At 38.3% G+C, this 24,355-nt stretch overlaps 1 protein-coding gene across 1 annotated transcript; it reads left to right on the top strand.

The window, feature by feature from the left end:
- Positions 1-4,241: 4,241 nt before the first annotated feature.
- On the top strand, positions 4,242-24,005 carry grhl2b (grainyhead-like transcription factor 2b). Its single transcript, XM_044335706.1, has 16 exons — positions 4,242-4,430; positions 6,851-7,040; positions 7,614-7,681; positions 9,250-9,628; positions 10,697-10,755; positions 11,007-11,163; positions 12,724-12,835; positions 16,912-17,006; positions 18,869-19,027; positions 20,648-20,705; positions 20,837-20,976; positions 21,196-21,233; positions 21,412-21,503; positions 22,617-22,702; positions 22,799-22,863; positions 23,044-24,005. The coding sequence occupies exons 1-16, from the start codon at positions 4,411-4,413 to the stop codon at positions 23,156-23,158; spliced, it is 1,833 nt and encodes a 610-aa protein (XP_044191641.1). The 5' UTR covers positions 4,242-4,410; the 3' UTR covers positions 23,159-24,005.
- The last annotated feature ends 350 nt before the right edge of the window (positions 24,006-24,355 follow it).

Consider the following 24,355-nt stretch of genomic DNA (forward strand, 5'->3'; position numbering starts at 1 on the left):
TGTTATTGTTTTAATCTCCCTTTGTTTCTTCTTCTGTTTGATTTAATTTCCGTCACTGATATTAATGTACTATTTAAATCATAATCTTGTTCATTTGAGTGATATATTTAGTACTTTTAGTCATTTTTTTCATAATTATACACATTTTTATCTTCCTAGTGTTTGGATACCTTGGCTACCTCTCTTCTAAATTTCTCAAATCACCACTTTCTTTGCTCAAAACAGCAAACAAGTGAATATATTTTGGAAGAACGGTGAGCAGATTACAGAATTGTCGAGTCTTTGCACCAAACTATACTAAACTAAGACACTTAATGCTGACTTTTCTTTGGATTTGACACAAATCTAATGATATATAAACAGACTATAACCTGTTGTTTATCTTTTTTAAAAGATTTTCATTTTCATGCACCTGAAAATCTACCCAATTACCACTAATCTATCCCCAAGTGTCATTACTTCCTCCTCCTCCTTGTCTTCCTCCATCCCAACCTCCTGTTCTCCTCACATCTGTGTCCATCTGAAGGACAACACCTCCTCTCTCACCTCTCTGTCTCTTCCTCAGCTGCGTGTTTTCTTGCACTCACTCGTGGTCTTTAAGCTGCCAAACAGGTAGACGCAGACATCTAATCCTGGCCAAGTCCAGACAAGCTGCTTCTCCCTGCGAAAAAACTCCTGGTATGTAGGATACACCTTTCACCTCTGTCACACACTGGCACACACACACACACACACACACACACACACACACACACACATACACACAAACAGAGGAAGGTATTCTGTGGCTATTGGCCCTTAACTTTCCAGTCTTGCCCATGCCTGCTTGTGGCAGCATGTACGGTAGCCCTCGCACTATTTCAGCTGTCATACCGCCACATGGCAGACATTCCTGCAGGGAGAAGTCATGTAGGGAAAGGTACAGATAAGAGAAACACTTATATGCAACTATTATTTTCACCAAGTCAACCACTTTTTTGGTTTTCCACTGTTTTCTTAGTAGAGTTCATGAGTTTTTGGGGGGTGAAAACGCTGCAATAAAGTTGAAAAGAAATGAAAATATGCTTGGAATTCATCACTTATTCATCTTTTTTGTTATCTTCTACAACTGAATTAGGTTTTTTTTTTGTCTCCTCTTTCTCTTTTGTTTGTGTCTGTGTGCTGAGAAAAGGACCCCACCTGTATTTATCTAGCAGTCACACACAGAGACAGAGACAGAGACAGATAGAGAGAGCTCAGCCCAGGTGATCTGTAAAACAAATTAGACCAGGGAGGACAGTAGTGATCATCTGAAGGGCACACAAACACACACACACACACACACACACGCACACACACACACAAACACACACACACAAACACACACACAAAAACACACACAGGCAACACTACTGACGGTTAAACTGAATCTGAAACGTAATTTTTGGATTTCCATACAAGAGTGCCCCAAGGCACTCATAAGCAAATTCCCACATTTTGTCATGCAAACATCAGACATCAGACCAGTTTTCGAAAATGCATCCAGATGAAAAACTGAGGGGGGGTTTATATTTTCTCAGTGATGGAAGACGTACTAAGACATTTTACATAAATCCCAATACTACAATGTCTCTCCTACTTCAGTAAAAGTACAAATGATCAGCTGAATATACTCAGTTTCAATAGACTCGTTCCTGTGCGTGATATATTTATCATATATTACATTATTAGATTATTGTTGATGTGCAGCTAGTTTAACTACTTTATATACAGTAAGTGGTTCCTGCAGAGGGTCACAAGATAAATTTAGGGGGTGGTGAGATGGTTAATTAATGTTCTGCTACATAAATTTGGATTAATTTTTAGGACTTTTCTCTAATCTATAGATCCTTGGTCTATTCTGTTCACACAACATCTATTGCACATCTGTCCATCCTAAAAAATGTTTTGAAAAAAAAAAAAATCTCTGCACACCTGAATATGTGACAGGTGCATCAAAGGAAGGTGCAACTTGAAAACCATGAGAAGAACTCCTGCACACTGTCTCGCTTACTGCTGAAATATTTATTAGATCACAGAGTTCTTATTGTTTTCACGTCTGTCCGTCCTGGAGGAGAGATCCTTCCTTTGTTGCTCTTCCTGAGATTTCTTCCATTATTTCCCCATTAAAAGGTTCTTTTGGGGCAGTTTTTCCTCATCTGAATCGAGGGTCTAAGGATGGAGGATGTTGTATTGGCTCTACAAATAAAACTGACTTGACTGGACTGTACAATAATTTAAATAAAACTATTCTCCCTTTGGTGAAACTGCTCACAGACATCTGTAACATGACGAGAACCTCCAACTACTTTTTTTAAGGGGTCACAAGTCAAAAAAAAGCTCATAAACACTGCTTTAACAATGTATTATATTTCATAATCTTACGTTATTTATGTGAAATCTTAATCTGGGAAGCAACTCCTGACTACAGCTGTCAAATAAATGTAGTGGAGTTAAAAAAGTAGAAAGTAGTGACTCTGAAATGTAGCGTTAAAAGGATAAACTCAAGTACAGTAAGTTGAGTAAATGTACTTGTTTACTTTCCACCACTGGAAATGTTTTTTTTTTTTTAATCTAGTATTTAAACTCCATTGTTTCTGATCAGTTGCTAAACTGAACTGAATGATTGAATGAATTGTTTCTTTATGAATAAACAAGCACATTTGAACATTATTCAAATCCACATCCATCTACTCATCTGTGTCATTCAGAGGAAATAACCTCTCACTCCAACACAAGACATTATACATTATCTGATAGACTTGCTCTAATCATGTATTCAGGCACTATTACTGTATATATTTATAGTATCGTAGCCTTTAATTTTACTTCTGTGTCTAATTCAGATTTCAGTTTTTTAAATGTTTTTTTTAATCCTTTTATATCTTAGCTACAAGTTACAGTGTCCTTATTTAATCTGTTTTATGATTTATGTGTCATTGCTAGAGCTGCAACAATTAGTCGATTAATCAATGAGTCAATCGACAGTTAATTAATCTGCAACTATTTTGACAATCGAAGTAAAAAATTCAAACAATCTCTTGTTTAAGGTTCTCAAGTGTGAAAATTTTCTGCTTTTAACATTGTAGTAAATTAATATTTTATGTTTTAAATTGCTGGTTAGACAAAACAAGACGTGATGACATCACTTTGGGCTCCAGGAAATTGCAACTTTTTATTTTATTTATTTATTTATTTTGTACTGTTTTCCGATGTTATACAGGCCATATAACATCAATTAATCATTAGTTGCAGCTCTACACTAGAACCTCCCATTGGGATTCATACTTACCTGTTTCTATCTACAACAATAACAAGGAATAAAACAGAAACAGAAAAAAAGGAGTAATTAGGGTCAGTGGTCATAAATTACCTCAGCGGTGCCACAGCATTTTAGGAGACACACACTCACACACACACACACACACACACTCCTACACACTCATCATTGTTTGCTCCAGTGGGGTAATCCCAAACACTGGGATCTCCTCTTACAATGGCTTCATTAAGGGGACAATGGCATTGTGTCAGCTAATGACAGGGCTCCTCCCTGCCTTCTGTCTGCTCTGCGATCACCTGCAACACACACACACACACACACACACACACACACACACACACACACACACACACACACACACACACAGACAAGTCATTATTAAAATCAGAGGGAGAAAGGTTAAATCAAAGGATGTGGGAGTGCATGGTCAGTCTGAGGCCCTCTATGAGGCTGTGCAGTCATGCATCTCATCCTCTCATTCCTCCATTTAACTTCTCTCCTTCATTGTTTTTCTTTTTTTTAATTCATTTTTAAATAAAATGCAATCTAAAACCTCATTAGTCAATTTTTCTGAAAGCCTTGCCTTGAGTTTCCCTGTTTTCTATGTCACTGTTGAGTCTTTAACGCTGTCTTTTGGTTTGCTTGCAGGTGAGGAGGGTCATTACCTGCCTCTCTCACCGGACAGCCAATCAGCGCCCAGCTCCGCGTCGAAGCAGCCAATCAGCGGCAGGCTCGCCCTCACCTTCAACTCTTTCACAGTGAAAGAATTTCCAGCTAAAAGTTGACCCGCTGCCATTAAGCAAGCCAAGACAAATATTACAATACATGGCAGCAGGATGCGTTAATATTTGTAATAACCTCTACAAATTGATCAGCAGGCGGGCATTGTGATTGGCTGTCGTGGGGGTTGGGGGGGTGGGGGGGCACAAGCGGCTTTACCTGTGCCAGGTGGAGAGGAGGAGAGACAAGAGAGACGGGCAGGGGAGAAAAAGAAGCGGGGCGAGAAAAAGTCGACTTACCTGTAGACCAACTTCTGGCAACTCGCTCACTCTATTACCTGCTCCGACTTGAAAGTCCAGTTTCACAAGGAAGAACCGTAGAGGAAGCAAAATATGTCACAGGAGACAGACAAGTAAGTGGTCGAGCCAGCGGAGAGGATCTTTGATGATGATTTCTACTTGAATGAAGGGGGGAAAAACTTTTTGCAAGTGTTTTCTTTAGAGGCTGTAATTAAAGGAAAAGCTGCTATAAAATCGGAATTGTTTAGGGGGTGGGTGGGAAGTGTTTCATGTTATGGTTGTGTTACTTTTGGATAATTTCTGACAGATATGAGACTTTTAGGCCTGGAGGGAAAAAAAAAGTTGACAAACTTATTGGCGCCGTGGATTTCGTTAGAGCTGAATTCGCCATTTTTTTGACTGATGGGGGAAAAAGGCTGCAAAGTGCAACACCTGGATTTTCTTTACTTTTATTTCTCTGAATGATAAAATAGTTTTAGGTCTTGCTTTTGCATTGCATTGTATTTTTTCATATGTAAGGCCCGCAGTGAGCGATGGATCCGCTTGTGAATGGGGACAGTTTGGGCCTCTTGTGTTGTTTTGTAACACTAGAAAACTTCTTTATTCATATTACAGAAGACATTACAACCTTTGGACTTAAGTCATAGCTGCTTCTGAAACAGAGAGGAGAGCTTTTTTTTTACCAATTTGATTGTCTAAGAAAGGTCGTGCTCTTGAAAATAATCATATTATAACTTACATTTTTTGTGTACAATATCTTATTAAATATCAAAAAAATAGTATGGCTTTGCTGATTGAAATCATTTAAATTTGTATGTGATGGGTTTTAGTTTGAGAAAATCACACCTTTAACTTTTTATTTAATAATAATATTATTATTATTATTAGGTAATATGTATTCTCTCATAAATAATGATCTAGATTCTGATGTGCTGTGATCTAATTTTTGATGAAATAGTATATAATATATGAAGTTATTATATTATTAGTTGTAGTAAAAGAAGTAGTAATTGTGGCATGAAAACAGTTGCATGTATTTAAATATGAAGCCACTAACTCTAAGCGTATAAATGTGGTGGATTTTCTACTCTGCAGCTCTGGAGTTTCGTGCATCAGAGCTGCAGAGGAAGCAGCGGGTACCCACTACCACTATTATGACTCACCGTGGTAATATTTAGTCAAATCCAACCAGAGTGGAGTTCATCAACATCACCTGCTGTGTTTTTCCTCTCTGAATATCAGCTCATGGTGCAGATGATATGGAGAAGTTTCCCAAAAAGTTAGGAGCAGATAGAAGATCAATAAAAGATAGAAGTTTGATTAGCAGCTATAGACGACATCCTGCAAAAAAATAGAAAAAGTGTGGATTTAAATGTGTGATGTGGGTATTGATGACGTAAGCCAGTCATGTTAAAGCAGCTTCGCCTTGTATGCTGCGTGTTTCTGCTTCTTTCCTGCTTTTCTATGACTTCTTTGCATCAGTATGACATCACCGATAAGGGGCGCGGCGAATAGGTTTGTTTTTCCTGGCAGGTAGATCTGACACACAATAATTAATGTCAATTAAAGAAACCACACTAGTACAAAGTTGGTTATTTCATGTCATAAATCTGTTATTTGAACAGCCACAGTTAGTAAAAGGAAATAACCTCCATGAATATTTCCTGTTGACGCTGATTAAATGGTGTGATTCAAGCTCTCCACGCAAATAAAGAAAAGAGGACAATGAACTTGAATCTGCGACATCATCGCTGACGTCTTGCACTGTAAGAAGTCTGTGCGGCGGTTTTGCTGTCGTAAAGGTGTCGCTGATGCTGCTCAACGTAAAACATTTTCTAAGTGCAAGTTGACACATTCAGAGCCTTTTCTTGTGATTGGCTGAGTCCAAAGAGATGTTTTGACAACACTGTGTGTTTAGCTGGTCTGTGATCTTAAGTGGCCCTACGGAGTGGAGAGACAAACCCATGCACGTACACACAAACACAAAATGCTACAGCAGTAATTTTTCAGTATATTTATTCATTATTTTTTATCAGTTATTTAATATAGAAAATGTCCAAAATAATGACAAATGGTCAGATCTTAAAGTTTTGACTTCAATATTCCTGCTTTTGTTTGTAATAGGGCTGCAACTAATGATTATTTTCATTATTCATAAATCTGTTGATTATTTTCTCAATTAATTGATTGGTGTTTAAAACATCAGAAAACAATGAAACATTACAATCACAATATCTGAGAGCACAAAGTTTCAAGCAAAAAGTGTTTAAAAGTGTTTAAAAGTGAAGATTTGCTTCTTTTAAACGTCATATTTGGACTGTTGGTCAGACAGAACAAGACTTTTGAATTCATCTCCTTTAGCTGTGGGAAATTATTATAGTTTCCTCTATTTTCCACCAATTCATAGTCTAAACAATTAATTGATAATAAATTAGTTGCAGCCCTAAATTGTGAATGTGAAACCAGGATTAATCTAATCAGTGTTCACTTGTGAATTCAAATGTTTTTGCGTTTGTTCCTGTGTATCTGTCAGTAAACGTCTGGTGGTGGTGGTCCCCAACGACAGCTCCTTCCCCGCAGTGCGGCGGGCGTACACCAGCGAGGATGAGGCGTGGAGGTCGTACCTGGAGAACCCGCTGACAGCCGCCACCAAGGCCATGATGAGCATCAACGGGGACGAGGACAGCGCCAACGCCCTGGGCCTGCTCTACGACTACTACAAGGTGCAGAGACGTACAGCACTTATTTTGTGATGCAAGATGGTTTTTAGTGACTTAAGAAGGATTTTACATCAAATAAATTGCTAGTAAAACATGTTCTCAGATACAATTGACTTTAAAAGCGCTGTATCTGGCAGAAAAGGTGCAGTTTCACAGTGTCTGTTTTGGGGCTGAGAGCCCAGAATTACCTCAGACATAAACTGCGTGTTCAACAGAAATCCTCCAGGACTAGATCAAATAGGTCTTTACAACTATAATTACTCGGCTGAGCAGTTTTCTGTTTTTAGAGGCAAATGTAAAAGAGAAGCACAGAAGTTCAGAGCTCCAAAGGAAAATAGTAGAAGTCTAACTTAATCTGCTTACAGGATTATAATTGTCAGTGTAAATTGAACAAATGATTGCACAACACAGTGATTATTATCCTATTTAACCACATATTTAACTGCACCACAGCTAAAAATATATGGTGCAGAGGCTGAACATAAAAAGGTGATCACTGTTTTTTTTACGAGAACCTCTTCGGGAATAAAGAGAAAATTGCTCAAGTGTTAACATGTGCTCCTTATTTCGTTCCAGGTGCCTAAAGAAAAGCGGCTTCTGCCAGTTCCCAAAGTTGTTGAGATTACAGAGGAGCAGGAGAAAAGGTCAGTGAATTTGGGTCTTTCAGTGTCTCAGTCAAGGATGCACATGTACAGACAGAAAGACCGAGAAAAAAATGCTAAACATGTAGTCGCTGGCAGACACTTCTCAGCAGTTAAATCCTCAGTAACTTTAGTATTTGACATGTTAGTCCTGCGGTTAAAAGGTTTACACGTTAAAAACGGTTTAAAATGAAAAGCTTTCAGATTTTTCTAAATGCAATTTCCATAACACGATAAAGAACTGTGTACCTAAGATAATAGTGATATGAGACAAGCACTACAAGTATGCATGCGGGTAAATATCACAGATGAGTGAGTGTTGTTTCACTTGAAGCGCTGATAATGAATGAAAGAAACTGGAATGGAGCCAATAAAAAGCTCCCGATCGCTTCAGAAAAAGAGAAAGCACAAACGATTTCATGGTTTAATGTTTCTCTGATGTTATGTGATAAAACTTCATCTACAAAAAAGTTAAGTCATATTACCTGTAGCCAACATTTTCTCACCTCCTTTAGCTGAGTGATACACTGATAGTATATGATAAGATATTGAGAGGATCTTTACACAAAAGCAACGCTGGTGTTATTCTTTATTTTTCTCATCAACAACAAATATTAAAAAAAACAAAACAAAACAGAAAGTGTGTTAGTTCTGACTTCCCTGTCCTGTCTGTAGCACTCGGCCCCAAGGCTGTTTGTTCCTGCTGAAGACTTACGTTTTTAAAGTCACATGACCAGTATTTGTAGTAGTAGTTACAGGAGTAGTAATAATTTCCTTAAGACAGCTGGGCAATGTAGTTTTTAGCAAACATTATGCAAACAGGAGGAAACAGAGCATTTGTTGGGGACTATTTTCAACTGTGGATTTATAAATATTTACAGTATTTATGGCAGCAGGACGGTTTATGTAGGACTGAGTCAAAATAACATAAAGTGCCTGTGCTCATTGAAATGAAGGAAAATGTCTTGTGGAGCTTGTTTATGTGTTTTAATAGTTTGTTTTTTTTGACAACAATGCGGCTCCATGCCACAGAGGAGTTAGCTACAATATATCAAGATAAAACTAAGTAAACAATACTTGTTGGGATCAGTTCAGCGTTAGAAACACAAGTCAGTCTCTGAACTCTTCACTCAACTAGAGACTGAGGACAATCTCTCAGGTTTCGTTGTTAAAACTGGGTGGAAACAATTAGAAAGTTAAAAAAAAAGTCTTGGTTCTGCAATTCTCAAATCGCCAAAAAATAATATTCCACTGATTCTAGTGTTGCCTTTTACAGCTGTCTGTTGATCTGTGGATATTTTCATCCATGATCATTTTGATGTAGAGGTGGGAGAGAAAGCTTTGATAGCTGTCAGTCCTTGGCCAGTAACAGCATATATTTTACTTCCAGACGTAGTTCTTTGAAGTATTTCACTACTTAGAAGTTCACATCTCTTTTCTCAGTAATAAATGATTATAAAATACATTAAAAATACAATAAAATACAGTAAAGCAATACAGTAAGAGCAAAAAGAAAATTCAAAAGAGCAGAAATGCATCTCAGATCCTGTTAAATCAATGTGTTTCTTCAGGTCCACGTTGCCTAGCAACCCCAGCAGCCAAAGCGAGGTGGAGACAGTGGACAACCGTGTTCAGGTCCTCAAGTCCGTCCCCGTCAACCTGTCGCTCAACACGGAGCACCCAGACACCAAACGGGAGCAGTTCAGCAGCACGGCGGGGGCGGGTTCGGGGGACGGAGGCTCGCCAGCCGTGGCCGTGGTGAAGGCTGAGGTGTACGCACCCGTCTTCATGGCGGGAAGCGGGCTTCACTACAGGGTGGAGGGGGAGGAATCAGCGAGGGTGATCTACGAGCAGAGTCCGTATGAGGTAACCACCGTCAGTCACAGCTCCTACGTGAAAGAAGACCAGCAGAGTCCGCCTGACAGCCCGTATGAAGAGGAGAGAGACGGGGTGAGGAGAGACGCCAGGGTCCGTGAAGTGTTATGAGGAAAAAATAAACTCTAAAACTGTTTTCTGACATTTCTCTAATAATTAATTTCCCCTTTTTCCAAAAAATTATGCAGCTGAAGCAATTCAAGAAGGGTCTTTTTTGACTCTTAGACATAAAATCTAACACAAGTGGTCTCGTTTTAAGTGGACACAAGCCCAAAATATTGCCCTAAAACACACTATAACTTACAATAACTGGTTTTCTTTGAACTTCTGGGCCCAGTTTTTTAAAATTCTCTTTCATTCCTACAGATAAATGTTGAAACATCCATAAGATTACAATAAATATTTTAGTTTAAGTCTATTTTGGTGTGAGTCCTCTCAAAGATCAAATGTTTCTGTTAAGACTCATTTTGAAAAAAATGTTCAGCAGTTATAAAGAGATGCAACAATAACAACTTTGCAAAATCCTCAATAGACCAGAATGCAATGCAGTCACAAGATATGTTTTACTTAGAGAAAAGGGCTCAGCTTTCACTTTTTTTTCACCTGGAAAAAAAAAACTCTCTTGCTGTTATCGTTTTGTCGCTATCGTCTTCTACATCGACACGTAGAAGCCACAGTTGAATGAACGATCTGGTACAATGTGGGCGTCGTTGAAAGACACTCTGGGAAATGTAGGAAGGCACAAGACGTAAAAGAAAAGAATGCAGATGTAAGGAACACCTGGAGAGAAAACATCTTTATATTAACACGTTATGACTGCTGAAAATGCACTGAATGTCACAGGCGGATGACCTGTAACAGTATATGCTGGGTGGAGTTTTTTTGTTTAATGGGACGTGAAGACAGAGAGATGTTTAAATATGATTCACTAAGAGTCCAAAGGTTCCTCACCCTAACAGGAATCTACAAGTGGTTATTGAGTTCGTTTCCCGCTAGTCTGAGATCTCCATGTTGTCATTGTTATAGCCTTTTTTTTTTCTCACTTACAGCATTGTTTAACCAGTTCCTCTCACTCTAAATATACTTGTCAATGTGCCTAAATAATTTCCTCTTTCTCTGTGTTTATTTTTGCATTCTCAATAGAAGTACCACACACCTTCCTCTCTGGCTACAGATGACTTCTTATTTCACCAGGAGGGAGTGTAAGTAACTGCCATCCCACTCACAATACAATTACTTAGCTTACTTGTTATTACAGCACAATCATCCCTATATGTTAAACTGTAAATATTCAAATTAGTGCCATTTTGAAGTCAAAACACTGATCCGAAATGATCCAGAAAGGAATGAAAAAGTATAAGAAATTACACTGTGTTGTTGTACCTCCATCCTACCTTGTTATATCTAATCACATATTCTTTACGTGTGTGTTTGTGTGTGTGTGTGTGGACAGTGACAGCTTCCAGTACACGCTGGACGCCACTCGCTCGCTGCGTCAGAAGCAAGGTGAGGGGCCGATGACCTACCTGAACAAGGGCCAGTTCTATGCCGTGACGCTCAACGAGCTCAGCGCCAACAAACGCCTCCGTCACCCCATCAGCAAAGTCCGGGTGAGCGGATCCGTTCAGTCTCTTCATGACTTTTTATTCATTTTAGTTCAGCTGATTTTGATTTAGCTGTAGTTTATATATATATGTACGGCTGTAACCAATGATTATTTTCATTATCAGCTAATCTGCTAATTATTTCCACGATTAAAAGATTAATCTCGCATGTATATTATGTAATATCTCTATAAAATGTCAGAAAATAGTGAAAAATGCCGTCACAATTTTCCAAAACCCAGTTAACATATTCAAAGGTTTTATTGACCAAAAGTCCAAAACAAACATGTTTATTGTCATAGATGACAGACAAGAGCATTGACTGTGAAATTTTGGCATTTTTGCCAGAAAAATGACTGAAATGATTATTCAATTAGCAGAATAGTTGCTGATCAATTGTCTGACAATCAACTAATTGATTAATTGTTTCAGCTCTATATATTATACACAGAAAATACCAAGATATGGTTTTGATGTATGTAATTTAAATCTACCTATAATTAAACCTTAAGACTGCATGTTTTCCAAAGCTGCAATAATCAATATTTTTATATTAACAATGGATTAAATGACTATGTGTAATGTGTCCTGCAGGTCCTCTCAGATCTATGAAGCCTTTTAGCGTCATTTAGCTCTTTTTTTTGGTTTTTGCAGCCAACAACTTTTTGGTTTGCTCTCATTAACATTGTTTCATGCAGCAGGCAGCTGTTTTCAGCAATAAAAAGCTCTGATAAACCTACTGTTCATTATGGCAGACGACAAAGCTGATGTGCTGCTAATATCTGCTGGATGTGTAAATAAGCAAATGTTTGCCAACACATTTGTCATTTCAGCTTTGTGAGGTGATAATATGTCAATATGTGCTTACAGCTTGTTTTTTGACTTGATTAATTGGCTGTTAATGCAGATTAAAGTAAAAGGCTGCCGTCTCTTTATCTTAATTAAGACCGTAAAGTGGCCAAGTATTATAATTTGGATCTTATTTTTAAAGTTTTGGCACATTTCTCTCAACTGAATAAAAGTTTTATTCACTAATGTAATTGCTTAGATCTGGGAACATGGTGACATCACTACAACAACATACGACAGCACAAGAAATGAGCTGTCACACAATCAACACAAATCATTAGTATTAGCCAGATTATCTAAATCACTTTATTTGGAGGTAAAACTGAATTGAATATTAATGTTAGCACACCTGAAATGTTCGTGATAATCTGTAATAGAACAGGAAAACTCTGTGCACAACTACGCCGAGAACGGTAGGACGAAGTCGGTTTGTTTGGGTGATAATTTTACCAGATCCCAGCAATTAACTTGGTAAGTTCAGTGTTTTTATCACTGATAGGAATGATGCCAAAAAGTACAGAAATAAGACCAGAGTTGTAATAAACTGGAACTGAAAGAACGATGCAGGAAACAAGAATCTGGTGCGGATATGATGCTAAAATACTTGGTCTTAAACCCAGGAACTAGCTTAATAATTACACAGCCTTGATCTGAAACTTGACCATCATTTGGTCGAGACTCAGCTTTACTTTTGTCCTGTCTTGTTCCCCTTCTCAGAGCGTTATCATGGTGGTGTTCAGTGAAGATAAGAACCGAGACGAGCAGCTTAAATACTGGAAGTACTGGCACTCTCGGCAGCACACGGCTAAACAGAGAGTCCTAGACATCGGTAAGACTGTAGCTGCCCTCCTCCTTCTTTTCAAAAACGTCCATGTTTACAGGTGAAATTCTTGAAGAACTTAATGAATGAATCACAACACGTGAACTTAAAGGCAACAGTAGATTTATGGTATTGCTGCAAATGCTGGAATGCACTTAGCTAACAAACAAGGCATGACCAAACCGAGAGCAAACAAGCCCCCACCCAACTGCCTGCCTGAGGCTGTTCAGCTGCCCACCGCCATCCACCTTCAGAGAGGAGGCTGTAATACACACACCTGAATCTCTTAATATCTAGGTGTTGCTGGGACACACCACTTAAACCCTCTAAATCTCCGCAACATTACCTGAGAGATTGAGCAAAACACTGATATGGGAAAAAAAAATTGGCGTCAATCCGGCAAACTTTCTCTCTCGCTGCATTTCTCACGCTGCCTCATATTGTTTCTCAAAACTTTTGACCTTTTGTGTGCCGTTGTTGTTGTTTTTTTTTTTCGTTTTTCTTTTTTTTTTTTGGTGGATGAATTTGAATTTGAATGGAGCTTTTTCTACGCCTTGTTGAATGTGAGTGTGTGAGAAGTTTGTAGGCGGTTTGTGTTTGACAAGCTCGGGCCTGCTAACCAGGCAAAGAGTCAGAGGTATGTGGGAGACTCAGGGTGGATGATGGGATACACACACACACACACACACACACACACACACACACACACACATAGCAGCACACCTGTACACAGCCTGTTGGGACAGGGAAAGGAATGCCAGACACACTGTTACCTCGGTTGGTCTTATTGGTCTGTTGAAAGTCATTCTTGCCCAATTTAGATCTTCATCTTAATTCTTATATTTAAATTCATCAAAACAAACCATGACCAGCCTACAACTCTCACACACACCTTAATACTTGCTGTGACGTTGTCAATAAGCTCATTAAAATTGAGCAAGACGGAATTATGTTTATTTTTTGGATTTTTCTCTGATCTTTCCTTTATTTATTTTCAAATGCTATACACTGAAAATCTCTTTGATTGAACGACTCACAACTTACAATTAAGGGTCACTAGTAGACATTGAGAAATATGCTTATTAGCGTTCTTGCGGAGAGTCAGATGAGAAGACTGATACCGTACGCTAAATACGTAGCTGGGGGTCAGCAGATGCTCCCTCCGCATTAGAGCTATCTCTTACATAACACACTGTTGGGATCCCCTGAAGGGCGGATGTTAGGGTTAGGGGTTAGGATCAGACAGACAGACAGACAAACAAACAAACAGATAATCAGACAGAAAACATTACCTCATTGGCAGAGGTACTGATCTGAGGGAACATAGACGCGCTCCCTGTAGCTGCAGCCAGGAAACCAGCTAGCCTGGCTCTGTCCAAAGATAATAACAAAGTTGCCTACCAGCACCTCTAAAACTCACTAATTCACACATTAACAAGAAGTAGTCCAGCATATAATCCCCCATAAAGCCACAGATTGCTTTATTAAACTTCGGTTTTTGTACGAATTAAACTAACATGTTACTGCTAAGCTAAGCCAAGCTAAGCTAACCATCTCATAGCTGTAGCTTCATATTGAATGGACAGATATCAGAGAGGTATTAATTTTATCAAAATGTTGAACTATTCCCAAAAAAATGTTGGGAACTACTTTGCTAGAAAATCAAATAATTTCTGTTGTTTTGCTGTCAAATAGCATCTCGATACTGACGTGATTTGAAGGTTATAAGTCGTTTTTGGACAGCTTGTTCCATGTAGCTGCCAGATAATCCTGTTAAGAGGAAGTGTGCTATCTTTTTTAGCACGATTCCCTTTGGCATTTGCATCTGTAATGAATGTGTTTGTGTGTATGAACCACAGATACATACAGATGCATCTACTGTATAGCTCAACCCGCAGGGCTGAAATATTTTTCCATCTCACTGATACATATCAAAACATACATACAGTATATACACACACAATCCTACAAACACTGTCCAGGATGGGTGCTAAAAACTACTATATACTGTATACATATCATATATAAAGTATAACAAAAATCACTTATTTCATCCTCATAGTTCTACTAGTTAGTTCTACTTGTTTTATGTATTTATGATTTATATTAGAGCTGCAATGTATGATGATTTGGATTATTGATTAATCTGTTAAATGATAGTCAAGTCAAGTCAAATTTATTTATAAAGCACATTTAAAAACAACCCACATTGACCAAAGTGCTGTACAGACCAGAGCAGGTAGCTAAAATCACAAATACGAGAAACATTGACATAAACAACAAGACACACAGCTCATAGGCACAAAAATCAGGAGGATTCAAACGCTAGTGAATCAAAGTTAAGAGCCTGGACTTAGAAGAGTCGATGGAGGGGGCATAAATTAGTATGTCAAAGAAAATAATCGTTAGTGGCAGCCCTAATTTACATTTGAGGCCATAAAACAGAATTTTTAAAGTGACTTAAATGCTTCGACTAAACAATTAATCGACCTTTCAGCTCTACTTTATGTGTATGTACAGTAAGACTGTAGATTAAAGTGGGGGATACTCTGAGGGTCAAATGACAGACTGGCCTCCTCTCATCTCCTGGGTCGGATCGGCCTGTAGCTGGATGCAGCCTGTAACCTGAAGCTGCTCAGAGCGCTGATTTGAATAGCGGTGGAGGAGGGTCTGTGTGTGTCGGGGGGAGGGGTGGGGGGGCATCATGCCCCTGGGCCACATCGCTGAATGGATCATTTGAATGGGGGTTATTTAATGGGGGATACTAGCAGAGAGGCATGTTTCTTCCTGCCCTGCTGCTTTGTGCACCTGCTGAGAATCCAGGAAGTGTCGCTGTGATGGCGGTTAGGATGACGAAGGAGGTCGAAGGTCACAGAAGGAGAGGGGCGATGCTCTGAGACGAGAACAGCAGAATCGGTGTTGGTTGAGCTGCTTCTCCAGACAGACTTATACAGATTTTATTTCAGTTGGAAACTACAGCATGTGATTTCATGAATAGTTTCACCAGTAGTCGTCATCAGTTAGATGGTAAAACTGGTGTTATTTTATGTTTTTCTTGTCAATATTGTCCAAAAAAATGCCATGAAAAAACCAAAACTATCAATACTTTCCCATTTTCCTACCATGTCTGCAGCCGAACATCTAAATCTTTAAAATAAGGGCACACATGTAGAATTTCATATTTTTTAGTTATCTTTTAAAGTTTTCAGACCAAGTCAGTGTTGGAAAATATAAAATGTCACCAGAAAAATATAAAACGCCACCAGCCTTGTTCTTTAAATTGGCTTAAAAACCTGCAAACTCTCGGGTTCTGATTTGGAGACCACTGATCTAAATCAGCTGTAATTTTACGTTCCCTTCAGCTGTTTTTGCCTAAACTTTTGACATCTTCAGAGAGTCTAGCTGGAGGAAAGAAATCTCCATAATCTTAATAATCAGTCCTGCTTTCTGCTTGAACATCATGCATTTTTCAGTTTATCCCAGGAGTGAAAAGTTTTCATAAACCAAACAGTCATCATGTTTTTTTTTCTGAAAATGAAGAAAAGTAAATGAAAGACTAAATAAAAACACAAGGCACTTAGAAGCTTTTTCCACAGCATACCAGTGTACTTGACCCTGTGTTTTCAGAGCCCCTCCTGTTTGCAGTCACACAGGTTAACAATAGCCGGCCGATGTGCTCCTCTGAAAGGCTTTTAATAAGGTCCTGAGAGCCGAATAGCCTCCCGTGTTTCCTCCCGCTGCCTTTGAATCCAAAGATTATGTTTGCCCAAGCAGATAAGGTTTTATCTTATAAATTTGAAGCGTGTCATTTGATTGCTTATCTTAACAAACAACAGCTACCTGCTTTTGTAATTTATTGACCAATCTGTTCTGTGTATTAAGGGTTTTTTTTAGAGGGGAGGTCTGATTTTTTTTTTTAAACAGCAGATATAAACAAAAAAAAGCAGATTGCAGGAAATTATTGATGCCTTGACTCAAAATACTCACTCTGGGGACGCCTTTTGAGTGTGCGTTTGTAGCAAAACTTAAATCTGAGAGGTTATTGTGATCGCAGAAATAAACCATCTCTCTGTTTGTGTTCGCAGCTGATTACAAGGAGAGCTTCAACACAATCGGCAACATTGAAGAAATCGCTTACAACGCCATCTCCTTCACCTGGGACGTGAATGAAGAGGCAAAGGTAAAGAAAACAAACCAAAAAAAACACAAAAACAAACATTACAGCTTTTTTTCGTAGGAAATAAATGTCACTGTAATTTTCCCAGAAACTGTCTGTTATGTTTACTCTTGCTGGAGGCGTGTTGTAGATGTTAAAAAAGCAGTGGGACAGGTTTTTTTTTTTGCTGATTCAGTTGTCAGCAAACAAATGCGCTTGTTTGACAAATTAACCGGCTTTTAACTGTGATAAAAGCACTCCAGACACTCCAGAGCTCACTTTAAACATGAAATCATCCATATTTTTGTTATGAGAAGAATTAAAAGCCAAAAGCAGTTGCTGTGCTTCATGTTGTAATGTTTTTTGACTTTCCGTCATAAAACCGATGGGCAGTGTTGTGTACTTTTCCTCTTGTTTGTCCTCTTTTGTGTTTGTGAAGCCCACTCCTTTGTGGCCGCTCCTTAAATGCAGACCAGTCACTGTTTGAACTCCAGAGTCCCCCCAAGGGCCAACACACACCAATCCCCATCCCCACCCACTGTTGTTTGTTTTGCCCTCATTTCTGTGTGAATGCAACTGACTGTGTGTGTGTGTGTGTGAGTGTGAGTCATTCTGTATGTGTGTGTGTTTCATTGTAATAGCAACCCGGAGACAAAGAAGTTGTTGGAGGAAATCCAAGCACACTTCTCTGGGCCAATATTGACTCTTCCTCTCTACGTCTTTCTCTCTCTTTCTCGTAATCTGTGAAGACTATTGAGCCTGAATATAATATACCTGTTGCAGCGCAGGAGCAGGTGTAATATCCAGGTAGTTTATTGGACATGCTGTGCCTGTTTTAGTTCTAAAAGTATCTTCCTTAATTTCTACAAAATCAAAATAGCAAGCAAAATAAACAGGAAACTTGAAAGAGATAGTTCAAGTTTGTTTGGGGGGATTTTTTTTTATGCCAAAGACGAACATTTTTATGCTTCAAGGTTGTAGGAAAAAGTCCAAAATATCTGAACTATACCTGTAAATTGAATAGTTTTTTCTTCTCAGTAAAGTGCGCAATATGTGGTTCAAACAACTATATCAGAGCGCAGAATATAGAAGCACAAGATCCAGAGTTGTTATGGTTTAAGTTAATGACCAACCCTCTTGGCTTGTATCGTAGAGCGCATTAATATTCTAATACAAAAGGTGGATGATGACGTGTGCAGAGAAGAACAAGGAATGCGAAATACAACCCTGTTATGTTACTAGAAACCTTGCATTTAAGTAGCAAAAGTTAGCAGTGGTTGCCCTTTCATTAAAGTGCCAGTTCACATAAATAAAAAAATGTTTCTCACGGATCTGTAGTGTGAAGTAGCCTCGAAGTCAGATGGAGTTTTGGTTTTTATCTCCAAGGATTTTGAGATATCTGAAACTTCTGCTGCTAGCCAGATGCAAAGGAGGTGACATTTTTTGTGCTGCTCAAATCATTAAAAAAAACTCTGGATACTCCACAGTCCTCCTTCAGACTGTTTTAATTTGGACTATGTCATCTGTAAAAAGTATTTAATGAGTATTTGGTCTTTAATATCAATGTTAAAGGATGCAGTCCTGAATTTGAAAGCAGCACGTGTCTCTAAAAGAGATTAGAGTACCCACTCATGTTTTAAAAAATCATTTTTCAAACACAAATAAATAAAAATATTTAGTTTCCAAGGGCCACATTGCTCAAGGACCAGCTTCTAGTTGCACTTGTCAGTATATTTGAGTTGTTATGAAGGTTTTTTGGGTGCTAAAGAATAAAAACATTCCTCTAAGCAAAACATATTTAATTCATGCAGGCAAGCTGAAGAAAAAAAACATGTGCACGTGTAAACTTCTCTCTCCATCCTCTCCCTCCTTTGTGTCACCGGCAGATCTTCATCACGGTCAACTGTCTGAGCACAGACTTCTCCTCTCAGAAGGGGGTGAAGGGTCTTCCTCTGATGATCCAGATCGACACCTACAGCTACAACAACCGCAGCAACAAGCCGCTGCACAGAGCGTACTCACAGATCAAGGTTTTCTGTGACAAGGTGACATGCCCTTGATTATTATATATAAGTGAATTTAATACATTTTGACTGTTACTTTGTAGTATCCATATATTATACTGTTTGTATACAAGTATACCATTCTGGGGGTTTGTTGTCATCATGAAACTATATTTTTAAGTGGATCCTACTGTAGTGTGTCACCCTGAAAGAGAAATATTGATCAGTTTAAACTCCCTCATGTGCTCGAATGAAAAACTGCAGTTAGCATGTAAACAAAACAATGTATTAAACATGTTGTAGCCTCCCAATTACTTTAGTTATGCAAAGCTAGTCAGTTATATGACATCACGGTAACGCTTTATTATATGGGTCCCTTAATTTTATACTAATTTCCTGAAAACTTTCTGAGAATTTGCAGGTATTTCACAGTTAATTTTTAGGATGTTTTACAGAGAAACAAATCATGAAAAAAAAAGTGTTAAGTTGGTTTAGTTGGTAAATACACTCATTATTTTGGATTCATATGTCGTTTGCAAAAATTCTTAATAACAAATTAATAAGTTAAGTATAATTAACAGCTCTAGTTCAAGTTTATTGTTCTGCTTTAAAACTGTATTTTAAAGCAGTTTTAAATGTGCCATCAAGGGCTGGATGATATTGACAAAATCAAATATCATGATATTTTTGACCAAATACCTCAATACTGATATTGCGATAATATTGTAGGGATGACTATTGGTATATTTACACAATGAGATTTTTGATAAATAATCATCAGTAACGTGGATATAATGACTAAGTGTGTTAAGGTAAGTAATAGAACATCACTTTACTTAAATGCAGCCTTAAAACCAGGAAAAGACAACACTTATGCCATATCATGATATCACGATATCCAAAATCATCTGGTCTCATATCGTGATATCAATATATCGATATATTGCCAAGTCTTAGTGCCATCTTATTATTAAAGAGGCTCAGATTTGACTCCTTCATCCTCTATAAAACAAAATGAACGGAGTGAATGACATCAGACAGAAAATGTGCATTCATGGTGATTTATTTTCTGGGAAGAATACGTCAAAACCGGTACGATATGAAGCTTAATCAAATCAATTTCAAATTAAACTGTCAGTAAAACAGCTCTACTTGAAATCACAGATCTGAATATTGACTTCTCTCTTTCAGATTTTTAACAGTTGTTTACAAATAGACACAGGATAGTCTCAATCCATACGACAAAAATGTGAATTCATGAAGTTTGCGTTTCGTTACCTGACCTAATGTTTCTAAGATGTTTTAAGCTGTTGGGACTTTTACCGTAAATGTAACTGTAGAAATACTCAGATTTATACTTTTAATACTGACTGCAAAGTAATTAGGCGTGGAGGTGGAGTAAAGGAGTTAAATCATGACATCAGTCCTCCCTCTAGTGGTCTCACCTGCACAGTGAGCCTCCAGACACACCTGAACACAAACACATCATATACTGTACACAGTGTGCAGGACATTTTTATTCATGAAGAACTTTCAGGTGTTAAATTTTCTGTAAACGGAGACAACAGTTTTGTCAGATGATCAATATGTTCGTAGGAGGCTCCACCAACTGATGATGTGTCCAATTTCTTTTTTTTTCTTTTTTTTGTCTGTCTTTCTCAGGGAGCAGAGAGGAAGATAAGAGACGAGGAGAGAAAACTGTTTCGCAAGAAGTCAAAAGGTTTGAGCTACAATTTTAGCATCAAAATCTGGGAAAATTATAGCTCCAGGCTGTGTGAGCAAATCACACGTTGGATGGCAAGAAAATGAATCATTAATGATCAGTTTTCTCTCATCTGCCTCATCTTCTAGGGAAGGACGGAGGCGTAGGTGTCATAACCGTTCCCAAGAAGTCCGATACCACCCATTTCAAGACCTTGACCGACTTGGAAGCGCAGCCCGTCCTTTTCATCCCTGACGTTCACTTCGGCAACTTGCAGAGGGCCGGACAGGTATGCGCTTCCTCCTCACTTGTTGCTAGAGGTGAAATAAAATAAGAGTTTCATATCAGCTGAGTTCATCTGCTGAAAGGTGAAACTGATCCGCAGCTTCAAGTTTTTCTGGTTTTTTCTGACACCACTCAGTCGTGCTTATTCTTGCTTTTCTCTTTTTATGTTAAATATTCTACTTTTTTTTTTTTTTCATCTGTGTCTCGTTCGATTCATTCGCAGGTGTTTACCTTCAACACAGAGGAGATCGAGAGAGAAGGGTGAGCGTGCATCAACAGGAAATGAGCTTTTTCATTTACATCAGGTCACACAAATATAAGGGATGCAAATGAAAGCGTGCACCGATAACAAAACACATACAGAGGAAGTGCACGTCACCACAAATGCAAACAATACGTGTTATGTGTATGGCACATTTTTGTTTGTTTGTTTTTCTAGGAGTGTGCTGGTAAAGAGGATGTTCAGGCCGTCAGATGAAGATCTGTGTCCTTCACCTCAAAAACAGATCAAAGAAGAGACACACAAGAGAGGTATAAGATGGCAGCTTCTTCATCCTCCTCTCTCTTTCTCTTTTATCTCTTTCAATGAGCTTCAAAGACATGATCATCCAGTCCAGGCAGAGCTAGAATCAGAGAAATATCTGATTTGATCTGCTTACAGCTTCTCAGATGCTTTTGCCCATTTCATATCACCGTAATCATTATTTCCTTTATCAACTAATCAGTTGATTATTGACAAAACAATCTCATCACAAGATTCATTTTGGAGCTGTTTAGAGCTTCAAGTTGAGTCACACAGTCCCTCAGCAGATGGAGTTTTTTACAGTTGTCATGGAAGTGTAGACTGAAAGATAGTTTTTCTGAGCACTTCAAGGACTTTTCGTGTCATGTTAGCTTAAAAATTGAGATTGAAAGTTCATTCTTGATCTTGGAAACAGTAGTTGACAGAAAGGTTTCACTATAAGGTCCAATTAGTCGCTGATTGTGCCACAAAATCCTCCTCAGTTTGCCCATTTGTCATGGAATTAGAGTATTTCTGATTAATCCGTGAATCATTTTGTCTAGAAAATGTCAGAAAATATTGAAAAACGTTCATCACAATTGTCCAGAGCCCAAGATGATGTCTTCAAATTGCTTGTTTTGTCCCAACAAAAGTTAAAAACCCCAAAATATTCTGTTTATAATGAAATAAATTCAAGATAAAAGCTGCAAATCCTAACATTTGAGATGCTGAAACAGAGAAAGTTTAGCATTTTAGCTCAATAAATGACAAACAAATGAAGAGTTTTCAAAATATTTGATGATGATGATTTTCTGTAGATGTAATTTAATAGCACTACTGTAAATTGTAAAATGTTGGCAAAATTAAAGGAAATCACTCCGGTAACTTGTGTTAGCATTAACCATGATTTCTGGCCATATATAGATTTATTGATTTATCAAGTGATAGAAAAAATATCAAAAGATAAATCAATAATGACAATAAACATTACCCTCATTGTAGTGAATGTGACATGAAAATACCTGACAGCAGAGTCTAATATTCACGACATACAGCACAGTTCGCTCCACAGGTGAAACACACGTGTATAAAGTGATATTGTGGCTCACAGTAAAACTTAACTCTCCTTTCTCACTCCGCAGTGCTGTTGTACGTAAGAAAGGAGATGGACGAGGTCTTTGACGCTCTGATGCTCAAGTCTCCCACACTCAGAGGCCTGATGGATGCGGTGAGTGACGTCTTTCTCTTGAAAGTGATGCAAAGAGCACAAATTGTTTGCAGCAGGGCGCCTGTTTACAAAACTGCTTTCATTTGTCGTCTGCAGATATCAGAGAAATATGGCGTGCCGACGGAGAGGATAGCCAAAGTGTACAAGAAGAGTAAAAAAGGGTGAGTGAGGAAACTTTTTTATGTTGCTGTATTGGTACTTTTACTTAAGTTAAGGATCTGAGTACTTCTTCTACTGCTTGGCTTGTTCTCAAACATGTTTTTAGAAGACTGACGTGGCATTTTTGGAGCTTTAGAACACACTTGTGTAAAATTTACAGCGTCTTTTGTGTTTTGGGTCAGGATCCTGGTAAACATGGACGATAACATCATCGAGCATTACTCCAACGAAGACACCTTCATCCTCAACATCGAGAGCTACGCAGACGCCTACAAGATCACGCTGACGGAGATCTGACAGCTCGTCAGCCAACCCGAAGGACGGCACGTTGAGACGAAAGAGACGCTGTGACTGCTGGTTGGCTGAAATCTACGAGGCTGCTATCGACCGGCTTGATAAGCTGACTGACGTTACTGGAGACAGTTCACTGGAGGCGTTGCTCTGACGCTGACAGCTCTCCAAACACTGTTACACTATGAAGCATTTTCTGTACAGGAGGAGGAGCGTGACATAAATAAAAAGAGGAAATGACACAAATGGACATTTTCATTCTTATGAACTAATTATATTTACTCTTCCTCTATGCTGTGAGGACAAACGATGGTGCACAGATCTATCTATCCACCCCACTTACTGACTTTTGCTGATATTTTTATTGTATAAAAAGAATTTGTACTTTTATTCTCATCCTGTACAGTCTTGTGTTTTTGCCAAATACACATCAGGAGTAGCCTCATGAAATGCCTGATTGTACAATAACATGTAACCACAGCTTGAATTAGTCGACTTTAAGTAAGTTAGCAGCTTCTTTGCATGCCAGCCTTTGTTTTTGTTAGTTGTGTTATTATTTATTAATGCTTTAAATGACAATGTTTTGCATTTCACTAGCAATTTATCCAAGAATTTCAAGTACTTTTACATTTCAGTCGCCCTCTATAAGAGTGCTGGAGGAGTTTCTCTATATTTCAGCCATGTTGTAATATTTTAATGTCAATAAATATACTTAAGTGTTTCTCTGTAGGGCCTTACATGACTCAAAAATACTGTAAACAACTTCTGAGCGGTGACAAATGGCACTTGGTTGTTGCGTAGATCTCATATGCTTGGCTGTGTTGAAAAAAATTAATAAAAATATAAACACTGACATGTCATCTTTGGTAAAAACAAAAGACTCCGGCCATGGTAGCGGCTCTGTGAGGCTCTACTTAGGCACAGGTTTCTTTTAGCTAAATGCAAACGTCAGCATGCTTATATGCTGACAATCACAATGCTAAAATACTGACGTTTACCATTTTCACTTCTTAGTTTAGGGTGTTTGTAATAGTTATAGAGACATTTCACTCCAAACAACAAATGTGAACATCACCAAAATCACCAGGATTCATCTTCTTGGGACAATAAATATTTATAGAAAAATTAATGATAATCCATCCAATAGTTGTTGAGATATTTCAGTCTGGACCAAAACTAGAACAAAGAAGACAATCTGCCATT

This window comes from Thunnus albacares, chromosome 19 (assembly GCF_914725855.1).
Source record: "Thunnus albacares chromosome 19, fThuAlb1.1, whole genome shotgun sequence".
NCBI lineage: Eukaryota > Metazoa > Chordata > Actinopteri > Scombriformes > Scombridae > Thunnus > Thunnus albacares.

Bases quoted from the DNA above. Each gene is read 5' to 3' on its own strand.
- grhl2b (XM_044335706.1), top strand. From the start codon at position 4,411: ATGTCACAGGAGACAGACAA. The intron at 7,041-7,613 runs GTGCAGAGACGT...ATTTCGTTCCAG, and splicing joins TGCTCTACGACTACTACAAG to GTGCCTAAAGAAAAGCGGCT. The intron at 20,706-20,836 runs GTTTGAGCTACA...CTCATCTTCTAG, and splicing joins GTTTCGCAAGAAGTCAAAAG to GGAAGGACGGAGGCGTAGGT.